Source organism: Sinocyclocheilus anshuiensis, unplaced genomic scaffold (assembly GCF_001515605.1).
Source record: "Sinocyclocheilus anshuiensis isolate Anshui unplaced genomic scaffold, SAMN03320099.WGS_v1.1 scaffold87, whole genome shotgun sequence".
Classification (NCBI taxonomy): domain Eukaryota; kingdom Metazoa; phylum Chordata; class Actinopteri; order Cypriniformes; family Cyprinidae; genus Sinocyclocheilus; species Sinocyclocheilus anshuiensis.
This window is the reverse complement of record NW_015549609.1, coordinates 1,755,902-1,767,644: the sequence shown is the minus strand read 5'-3', so window position 1 is coordinate 1,767,644 and position 11,743 is coordinate 1,755,902. Positions and strand designations below refer to the sequence as shown.

The 11,743-nt window shown below is 36.5% G+C and overlaps 1 protein-coding gene and 2 long non-coding RNA genes across 3 annotated transcripts in view; 2 read left to right on the top strand and 1 right to left on the bottom strand.

Annotated features, from left to right (window-relative positions):
* The window catches only part of LOC107659105 (centrosome-associated protein CEP250-like), a 165,803-nt gene extending 162,511 nt beyond the window's left edge, over positions 1–3,292 (bottom strand). The window contains exon 1 of the mRNA XM_016447933.1: positions 3,272–3,292. Coding sequence (XP_016303419.1) covers positions 3,272–3,292 — 21 coding nt within the window. The remainder of the gene's footprint in view (positions 1–3,271) is intronic.
* Positions 3,293–3,424: 132 nt separating this feature from the next.
* On the top strand, positions 3,425–4,761 carry LOC107659141 (uncharacterized). Its single transcript, XR_001630882.1, has 3 exons — positions 3,425–3,532; positions 3,946–4,198; positions 4,595–4,761. It is a non-coding gene; the product is annotated as an uncharacterized LOC107659141 (long non-coding RNA).
* Positions 4,762–10,853: 6,092 nt separating this feature from the next.
* Positions 10,854–11,743, top strand: part of LOC107659140 (uncharacterized) — a 4,526-nt gene continuing 3,636 nt past the window's right edge. Inside the window, exon 1 of the long non-coding RNA XR_001630881.1 lies at positions 10,854–10,943. This is a non-coding gene — a long non-coding RNA (uncharacterized LOC107659140). The remainder of the gene's footprint in view (positions 10,944–11,743) is intronic.

Here is an 11,743-nt window from a genome sequence, read left to right as displayed (position 1 = left end):
ACACCAGCACCCACTCGATGAAGGCGGCGAGGCTCTCTCGAGGACCATCCCCAGACAACTGCGCTCGTGTGGTGGCGTTAAGTCCAACTTGATAGAATGTACAGAGGCAGTTGTCCGGGTAGTGCGTGAGGTGAGCCAGGGACAGAAAGTCGTTCGTGTGGTCCTCAAGAGAGCGTTCCCCCTGCTCCAGCAGGAGGATTTGGAAGGCGGGGTAATCCATAACAAAAAAATAAAAACTGACAAAAACCGGAAAAACAAACGAGGGGAAAGACGCCGCTATACTTTACCCTTGGTCGGTTATTCTGTCATGGTCACGGTGTGTGGAGGCAGGCAGGACGACGAGGACGACAAGGATTCCAATAATTACTTTTAATGTAGACACAACAACGCAGATTCAGGAATGTGAGACACACACACACACACTCGGGGTAACATTCACAATAACCGACAACCTGGAACACAATGGACAGGAACTGATATAGGGTGGATAATTAGTGGCAGACAGGTGAGCACAATGAGGGTAATTAACTAATGATTAGTACAGGCTAAACCAAAAAAAGGGGAAGAAACCACAATAAACAGTCCACAGGGGCGTTACAGATGCGCTATTCTTATTAATAATTAATTTTATGCCAAATGAATGGCATATGATTTCACACCTGTCTTGTTTTTTAGCAACATTTGCCTGCCCATAAACACGATTTTGAACAAAGTATACTGTGATTGGTCGCTTTACATTGTCAATCAAACAGCCTCTCCCTGTCCAAGTGGGCGGCCCTTGGCCAATTAGCGGCAATAAAGCCCAGACATTACGTCATCAGGCGTGACTACGTGAGACTACTGCCTTTGTAGAGAATTTTAAATAACCACTGATCAACTATCAGAAACGAGCTGTCAATCAAAATGGGGGAGAAAAGTGTGGACAGTTGCTATAGTAAAAAAATATAATTAAATAAATGTAACTGCAAAGATGCGATTTGCGGCATGAACAACAAAACTGTGAGCAGCATTATAATACTAGAATGCTCCAATTATAATACACCATGAGTCCTCTAGTTCACGACATACATAAACAGACAATTTGGGTAAAATAGTATATTACACTTTTTTGCATTCCGATTCGGTATTAGATGAATTTAAAGTTAATTAACATTTTCTCCATCCGCCATCTTTATTTATTTTTTCACAGACCTTGTTGCAATGCATTATGAGCAGTGTTGGGGAAAGTTAAAAGTAATGCATTACAATATTGTTTTACTTCCTAAAAAAGTAACTAATTACGTTACTTAGTTACTTTTTATTGAAAGTAATGCGTTACGTTACTTTTGCATTACTTTTTTAAATCTGGGCTGCACTGTAAAAAAAATTCTGTAGTTTTTACAAAATAATTTTGGCAGCTGTGGTTGCCAGAATAATTTTGTAAAAAATACAGAAAAACTGTAACCACATTTACAGCCAAAAACTGTAAATTTTACAGTATAAAACTGATTTACAAACAAGAACATTTGAATGTAAACCAATAAATTAAACAACGCACACTGCTATTAAAATCTGTTTTGTACTTTTAACATACTGACAACCACCATAATAATGCAGGTGGTAAAAGAGAAAGCCACATGAAGAATCAAAGCTCATCACAAGTAGCTTCGCCACAAGCAGAAGTATATACTAATATATAAAAGGTGCACAGAGTCATTAATGCAAACACAAAACACCATCATGGAAAGACACACATGATACTTAATGCAATAAACTTTCATTAAACAACAGAAGATGTAACATAAAGACCACATGTACATAACTGATAACAAAAACTATTAAAAAACATGATTATTTAAACAAAATACTTCCAAATGTGGAGTGTCACACAAGGAATTCTGGGAATATCAGTTTACAGTTTTTGACTGTAAATTATACATTGATTTGTTCATTTTTAACTTAAATGTAAAAGCCCTTTCACACCAAAAGCCTCAGGCTGAAGGAAATGTAAATTAACGTCTGTACAGTATACACAGAAGAAGAAAGTTCAACACTCTTCAGCAATAATAAAAGAAGAAGAAATGTTGGTTTATCTTGTGTAATTGTTGCTTATTAGTATGGTTGAATTGGATCACCGAAGGTCAGCAGCAAATTGGTTAATAAAATGGGATGAAATACATAAAGGATTTTTGTATTATTTAACATATTTAATTATTGCAGCTTTGAGTCATATTCTGAGTTGCTTTTAACTGTTTTTATTAATTTTGAGGAAAACTAAATCTGCTTTTTTTTTTGTAAGTGAGCGAGTTGAATTAATGCATGTTCACATTTATTCTAGAACTAAAGTAACATCTTACTCCCGATTTCTCTCAACAAGGGGACAGGAGAGCTTTCAATCAATAAATGGGGAAAAAAAAAGTAACTGGCATTACTTTTTTGAAAAAGTAACTCAGATATTTTCTTGTTAATTAAAAAGTAATGCGTTACTTTACTAGTTACTTGAAAAAAGTAATCTGATTACGTAACTCGCGTTACTTGTAATTTAATTTACATGTATTATTCCTGAAGCTTCTCACTCTCTATAAACTTTAATTATACAATCATATCATTTACTGTAAATATTATTAGAACACTTAAAATCTAAATGATTCTCTGTTATATTCTACATTCACAATACATTCAAAAATTCCCTCCTAATTTCTTGTCTAATTGCCAGTATTTAATAATAATAATAAAAATAAGTAACCATTTACAATAAGTTCATATAAGTTAATGCATTAACTAATAACGAGCAATACATTTGTTACAGTATTTATTAATCTTGATTAATGTTAGATAATAACAATACAGCCGTTTATTGTTAGTTCATGTTAGCTCAAGTCCATTAAATAATAACAGATACAACCTTTGATTTTAATAATGTATTAGTAAATGTTAAAATTAATCATGTTTTAGAAGTATTTCTCATTGTTAGTTCATGTTAAATGATGTAGTTAACTGCTGACAAATGGAACCTTACTGTAAGTTACCAATAAATATTATCAAAAAAGTTTCCATATCATACATTACTATTATCCAAAGACATTTTCAAACTACTCACGTAGTGAAACCAAAATGATTCTTAAGCTTTGAGATTTATTTTGCATTTAAATTCATAAATAAGGATGATAAATAAAAAATATGAATAGAAATGTTGTTTGAAAACATAACCATTATAATCGCATACTCTTTAGGTTTTTAAATCTTTCTTATAGTATTCATCAAGATTTCCAGAACTTCCAGTAAACCTCACCCTGCCCTGCTTCATGCACATGCTTTTATAAGCTTCATCTGTGCTTACATCATATTTTTTTATTGACTGTCTCACGGTGTTCCCAGATGTAGTTAACATTTTCCTTCTTGGCTTAGCATAGCAAGATGCTGAGGACATGGTCTTGTGGCTTTGGCAGCCTCTGAATCCGGTAAGCCCAACCCCCGCAGCCCATGAATGATCTGTCAGGTCCTCAGTCGCTCAGACCGAGAGATGGACATGTGTTTGACTGCCGACAAACAGGTATTGCATTTTACCTTGTCTTTTTTTCTTTCTGTTTAGACCTGACTTACTGTAAATGGAGCCATATGTAGGCAGTGTTTATCTAAAGGCAATTCAACCACTTTAACAAAACATAAAAATCTTTTGACAGCTCAGATTAGTTAGTTACAGGAAACTGTGAGTCAGCACAGGCAAAGCTGCCAGGAATTCTCTGTGAAGGAGAATCTTTATGAATTGGTCCATTATGTGGAGATCCTTTATTCAAAGCTATGAAGAGGATTTAACGATCAAAAGTGATGTTAGTTGAGAACGAACAGGTCATGGTTCATGTTTACAAGTGCTCGTAATGCTCTGTGCGAGAGGTGAGATGGAAAGTAAATCTTGAGCGAGCCCTGACATGCTGATGAAGTGTGGAAACACCCTGGTGTTTTCAGTACAGAACATGGAGGACAGCTGCATGCGTTCTGGACCAGGAGGAGAAACAGTGGTTGCTAACGGCACGTCACCTCCGGCCAGTTTTGTTGCATAATAAGAAACCCAAGCATAGTTTAAGACTCTGGAGGACGTAGACTGCCAATTCAAACAACAGTACTGCAGCTGAACTGCTGCTTAGGGATTTTAGTGAGTGTCTAGCTCATACAATCGAAACCTTTGGGTTTGAAGTTGGCCAAGAAAGCCGATAAAAAGGTAAGGCTTCTACCTTATTATTGATGATGTAGATGTGTGCAAATACTTGAATGTAAAACTGTAAGAGACAGTCGTTTAAATATGCCGATGACACAATAGCCTGTGTAAAGTTAAAAATGTGCAGTGCCGTTCTTTAGTCAGAGTCGCTAAAGTCTTTTAAACTCTTCTATTGTCATTGTTTTATTATTATTTAATGCAAACTATTCATTACAATTTCTGCTGCATTTCCCAAAGCTGACATGGAAATACAGTCAATGTCAGATTTGTTTAGATTTCAATGGTGGCCTATAGTGCAGAATGCTTTCCCCCCTATGGTTAAATAGACAAACTTTTCATTGTGGCCCTCTGAACCATTTTATGTTCACCGTGTTTCTCTGGACAATGTTGTTCTTTCAGCCAGCTGAGACGACGGCTCAAACTGGCCCCTAAAACCATGGCACTGCTCAAAGTGGGCCACAGCGCAAACTGTCAGAGGACCGAGCTCGGTTTATTGGCCTCTCTACATCTCGCACTGGCTGACTAACCAGCACAGTGGCGCTCCTGTTCACGCATCACTGAAACATACTGGTGGGTCGCAGTTCTTTCACTTACAAAGAGACTGGCTCTGTTCTAAAATCTGGCCAGCTACCTACGTAGACATAATTTAAAGGCACACTCTGGGCTGTTCCAAAAGATAGAACAATTATGCTGGTTTCTAATAATCCCTCTTTAAGGCATATTAAGACATATCCTTCTTAAAGGCAAAGTAAAATGAATAACAACAAGCTCAGGGATAATTGGTGGTGAAGGGACAGAGAACTATCAGTCGTAAATAGAATAATTTAGTGCTGGTTCAGTAAATTAATTCAGTAAATCAATAAAATAGTCTGGTCTAATTCAAAATTAACCATTTTACCCAATATTTTTTAATTCTGCCATGTGTTTTTATTGATTTATTTCCCCCCCCCAAATAAAGTGTCATATTGTTAGCTTGCAACATTCTAACACTGGATTCTATTGAAATCAATAGTGAGGCAAATCTCCCATACTCACTGATGAGGCTGGGTAAAAAATATCGATATCTCGATATTGATCGGTTCTCATTTTTACGGAACGATATCGATTCTTAAATCCCAAGAATCGATTAGACTAGCCTGTTTTCAGTTAATGGACGGAACATTGAAGGGCACTTCCCATCCAATATATCGCAATAAGCATTGTGCTTTGGTACTTTTAATATGAAACAAAGTCTCAGATTCCAAATTCTGTCCATTGTATTGCAGTATTCAAACAATAAATGCCCTTTTGGCACTGTTTAATGTGAAGTGAAAGATCGCTCATCGCTGTAGCGCCTCAGTTCAACAGACGCGGCAGAGCGAGGCGCACGTGAACTGATCATCTCCTCCACATTAATACCAGTTTTAGCACAAAATAAACATGACTAAACATCTGAAGGTAAGTTAAAAGAAAGAGTACAATGTCACGTAACGTCACATTTACCTCAGAAAAACATATTTGGTGAACTAAACTCATTAGTCAGATAGAACAATAAACTGTAGAGAGGGCCATTTTGCTAAATATATGCACCATATAACATTCATTATAATTTTTTTTGTAAGATTTACTGTTCTTCAATGTTAAATTTATGTTTGAATAAATCCATCAAGTTTTTATGACAGCCACCATTATGTTTATATTTAAAAAAACGAATTGAAGTAGAAATATTATGTAATTGTAACTTCATTATTTTAAAAACTTCATTAAGTGTAATGTTAACAAATCAGTCAATTTTAACCTTCAATATTATAGTAATGTAGTACCAACTGACTCTCATGTAAGCCTATATTTTACAGCATTAGTTGAGAGATTTTTTCCTTGAGAAAATTTGGCATGTACTGTACCTGATATGTATCCAAAATAATCAATATTGAATCGAATCGAATCAAATTGGTAATCGAATCGAAAGCTTGTGAATGAGAATCGAATCGTGAAATTTGTGTCAAAACCCAGCCCTAGTAGTTATCATGGTTTTCAAAAAATATTACGAAGCACAACTGTTTTCAACACTGATAATTAGAAGAAATTTTTCTAGAGCAGCAAATCAGCATATTAGGATCATTTCTAAAGGATCATGTGACACTGAATACTGGAGTAATGATGCTGAAAATGTAGCATTGCCATCACAGGAATAAATTATATTTTAAAATATAGGCTATTCAAATAGAAAATTTTGAAAAATATTTCACAATAATGCTGTTTTTACTGTATTTTTAATTGCATAAATGCAGCCTCAGTGAGCATAAAAGATTTCAAAAACATTCAAATATCTTTTGACTGGTGGTGTACATGACAGAGAGATGGACGGAAGAAAGGATAGATATAAAAACCCATTTAATCTTTCAGATTCTCAACACTATGTCGACGAGGGACATCGACACCTTCTCAAAACTCCACATATGAAGTGAATGCATCAATATGAGAGATATGGCACCATTCTGTGACGCATTACATATCAGTCATACAGAATTGCTTGGCAGGTAGAGTGTGTAATGGTGGTACTTGTAAGTGACCCCAGGGATTGTATGAATCCATTTTCCACTACTAAATTGGCCTCTGCAATTGTGGGTCACAATTTGAGATACTGTGAGAGGTGCAGGAGAAGTGAGAAGACACAAAAGGATTCGCCTCGGAAGCAACAATCGCACGGTGAACTATAAGTAGCCTGTTAAAAAAAATCCAAAAGGTCAAAGTCGTCCTATCAGAGCTTAGAGCAAAATGAGACTATGCACTGAAGAGGCCTATCTCATATCATAGAGAGCATAAGTGGGCACATCAGGGAGGAACATCTTAGATAACACACATAAAGATGTTTTAATGAACATCAGAAATGTGCCCCGATAAAACAGATTGTGATACAGAAGGGTTAGGAAATCAATTTCTCCAGGCACTGTCTTGCATCAGATTGAACATCTGATGTTGCTAAGCGAGAGAACTCATTTGAGAGCAATAAACAGAAGGGATATTATGTAAACTGTTGAATGATCGAATCAAGATTTAATTGTGTTTAGACTGCTGTATGAAATCCACAGCAGATTGTGATCCATGGCTTATGAGTGAGAAGTGAAAATTAATACCATACATGTTGAAGAATTTCACTGTAGCTCATGGCACAATGCTATTGCTACTCCTTCAAAATGATGATATATCATCATACTCACATTTACATCATACACATATTTACAGTGAATATTACTTGTTTCTGTGGGATACAATAAATGATATTTTGAAGACTGTTTCAGCTGTTTTTGCTCATACAGTGACACCATTGTATGGACAAAACACAACATATTTTTTTAATAAATATCTACTGCAAAAAAAAGAGTGTAACAGGTTTGAGTCGACATAATTGTGAGTAAATGATGACAGAATCTTCATTTTTGCCTGAAATATGTTTTTTGTAAACAATAACAAATATTCATATGATGCTTCATATGATCCCAGAGTAAAATGTTGAGAGACGTTTCACTGAAGTACCAACATTCTCAGATGTTACACTTTAAATTCATTAATAAACTTAAAAACTAGAACAACAGAGACAATTGTTGGCAATCTATAAGTATATAGAACCATAAAATTCAAATCTCAGAAAATGTACACTTTATTTGGAAGAATTTGGCCCTTCTAGATCAGATTGAAATCTTCTTTTGATTACAGACATCTTTGCAAGCACAGTTTATAACAAAAAGTCTCCATTTGTTCTCCTTTTAGTCTCATTGCTGTTGAGAAGAAAAAAAAATCATTGTTAAATGAGAGTCAAATGATAACCTGAGAAAATGTCGCTGCAAGAGATCTGAACATTTGTGCACTAAATAACAGCAAGCAACACAGAAAATAGAACGTACTACAATGTTCTGTTGTTTAATGTAAGATAGACGGCAGGGCTTCCAATTAGGGCTGCACGATTAATCGAATGCGATTGTCAAGTGCATTTTGATAGTAATGCCGGTTCTGTAATCAGCAGGAAATCCTCATCACGTGCTTTCAGATGGAGCAGAATTTACTACACATAGCTGTAGTTCACTGACAAGTTACGGAAAAAAAATCGCAGACGACTTTATTGCACGATTATGAAATCGAAGAAATCGTTTGCGATAATGACAGCTGTTTGCATAGCTTCTCAGTGAACTACGGCTCTGTGAAGTAAATGCTGCTCCATCTGAGAGTATGTGAAAATACCACATTTAATAACATATTTTTACTCCAAACTCACTTCATAATGTCAGTCGAGTGTTTGAAATAAATCCTTCTGTGAGATGATGTGGCTTCTTACACAGAATAAGGCACGCAACATATTTCATAGTATTTAAGCAGTGATAAAGGCATTGCATTATAAATATACTTTATTTTAATGAAAATTATAATAATAAGAACTCAGATAAACCGTATATTGCCGTAGTCGTGTGTTTATTAGTCACGTTGAATCAATGAAAGTAGTTGAATCTTCTGTTTATTCAGCTGCAGCGATAGGCATTTTCTGGGTTTCTTCTGCGAGGCGTATTTGGAGTTTCAGCGCGAGAGCGCCCTCTGGACTTTGGATGGAGATTTACTGCTGATCACAGAACCGTGCTTCACTGAAAGATACGCATGACATTCTGTCGAATCGTGATCTCGATTCCATTTCGAGTTATCGTGCAGCCCTACTTCCAATGGAATTTCTCTAATCTGCCATCACTGAAGATCTACTGTAGGGCATTGGAGTGGAAAGCCCTGCTTGTAGTTCCCGCATTTCCAACTCTTAAGAGTAACAACGAGAGCAGGAGGGCTCAGCAAAGACTGGGCCACCACTGCTTTGATCACAGGAGCCCCCTTATACTAGCAAACCACCTTTCACACCATTTGTTTCCCTTTGACTGCATAATCAAGGCCAGCGTCTATTTTCTTTCTCAAATGTAGCACTGCAGTGCATACATTTCTTTGTTTCTTGTGATTACTAAAGGTACCGGGGTCTGGACTCCAAGGTCCCATTAATAGGGCTATTATGCACTCTTCATTATTTCTGACCTGATGCTAAGACCAGCCATCGTTGGACCACAGGTCTTAGCTAGTGCCCAGCATCTCTGAATTAGGAGATCCTTTGATCCTTCAACTCTTTGAAAAGACAACCAGGTAGGACTCCTAAATGAACCACTCCAGACTATAAAATGCATAAAAAAAACCCTGGATGCTCCACTGAATTCTACCCAAAGGAGAATGGTAAAGTGTGTGCAACTTAATTAACCACAACAAGCCATAAACACACACACAACCTCAATAGCATATTGAGAAAACGGGATTAAAAAGAGCCAAACATTGAAGAAATCAGGCCTTTCAGAATAAATGGAAGTGTTTCATCTAGTAATTTTTGTAAAAGGTCCTTTGTTATCTCTAGAAACCCAGAAAAGCCTCTTACTGACTCTATAGCTTTTGAGGTTCAGATGTCGGCATTAGCATGCTAATTGCAACGTTGTCTGCGGAGCAAAAAGAAAAAAAATGGAGGGAGAGAGAAAAAAGTACTTTGCCCAGCTAGGGCAATGGGATTTCTTTTTAATCTGCTGTTACAAATAGCTTGTTTTGTACAGAATTACATTATGTCCTATGTATCTCACCTCCAGTAAGGTAGAGAGAGATTTGTGTCTGGCCAAATCACAATAGCTTTAGCAGAACAAGTTCGCAACATGATACTCGAGCCTTTAATTCATATAAAGTAATTTATGACATGAAATTTATGCATAGAGAACCTTGTGTTAAAATCATTTTACCTTTTAGATTTTTTGATTTAATGTTATTTTATACAGTAAAATATGACATTAATAGAGTAGTACAGTGATATACTGTAGTTCATTAGCCAACCTGCAAGCTGTTTGTAGTTGTCACGAAACTTTGTTTATACATAAATGTTAATACATAAATGGAAGTAGGGTTATACTTGACGGCCATCTTGATAACATCTGCCATTTTCTAGAATGCTATTTATTTGAATGTTGAAAGATCGAAATCTCCAAAACTGTTTGCTAAACTTGTTTCAATAACGTGTCAAATCACTCATTGGTAGAGTTCTATCTCTAGCTACAATAAGGCCAAAACAAGTATTCTTCAAGTTAGTCCAGCTAATGTAGACGTATGTTCTAGGGTGACCTTTTCAGGATCAAAATATTTTGTTGAAACTGAAACCCTAAACTTAAACCCAATATCAACCCCAGTGCCCTATGCCGAACCCTAACCAAACCCTCTGGATGGCTGATAGAAGTGCAACCAACATTTTATAAATTAATTAATTTACATAAAAACGGCTAAATCATAGAGAGAAACAACTCACGTGCCAGCTTAGCCCAGCTGAATAAACACAGAATGACAGAGGCCTTATCTGTGAGTCTGTCATCTCTTTCCACTTGTGACAGGATTCCTGACAGGATTCAGGATTCCTACAATCGCAGAAATGGCACACACAACATTGGGCTTAAAGGGTTAGTTCACCCAAAAATGAAAATTAGGCTGTGTTTTACTCACCCCCGAGGCATCCTAGGTGTATATGACTTTCTTCTTTCAGACGTATCCAGTCGGAGTTATATTAAAAATTGTCCTAGCTATTCCAAGCTCTATCATTGCAGTCAGCATGTGTTGCAGTGCTTCAGTCCAAAAGAAGTGAAATAAAAAGCGCCCATCCATAAAAAAAAGTGTCTCACACGGCTCCGGGGGTGAACAAAAGCCTCCTGCAGCGAATCGTAGCGTTTTTGAATATATTTAAAACTTAATAATCACTTTAACCCTCTGATGCATCGTGGTCACTACAGTGGACAGCTATTTGGAAGCCATTTTGAACCATTTAAGATGTAGCATCATGTCCCAACCACCAACTGGCGAATCCCGAAAGTGTTGTCTACGATTCTATTTAATTGTTGTCTTTTTATCTATTTTTTTGTTTTGAGATACTGCATAATATATTCAAAATGGCGGCAGTAAAAGGGGATGCACCATGTACATCGGCAATAAGTGTTAAATAATTTTATTCTCAGAAAACCAGACAGGTACAAAAAATATTTTTTCAGTTAAATACGATGTCAGAAATAGTTTCATCCAGATTTTAACAATATTTTTCTTGTAAATGTTTTTGTGTGCTTGTGTGTGTTTGTATTTGTGCTCACATGTGTATTAGGGCAGTCGTGGCCTAATGGATAGAAAGTCGGACTTGTAACCCGAAGGTCGCATGTTTGAGTCTCAGGTCCGGCAGGGATTGTAGGTTGTGTTCACTGCTTTGTTTGTACACTTGGATGGGTTAAATGCAGAGCACAAATTCCGAGTATGGGACACCATACTCACCATATGTCACTTCACTTCACATGTGTATGAATTAGTCTAGCTTGTGCTCACTGTTATAAACGGAAGCAGTTCCGGGCTGATGACGTATGAGTTCGGCTTTGCGCATGCGCCTCTCAGAAGTGACGAACGCGGAAGCGCAGGGAAGAGATCAAAACAAAACAACGGTCACTAATTAGAAGTACAAAATGAGGATTTGTAAAGAAGAATGTC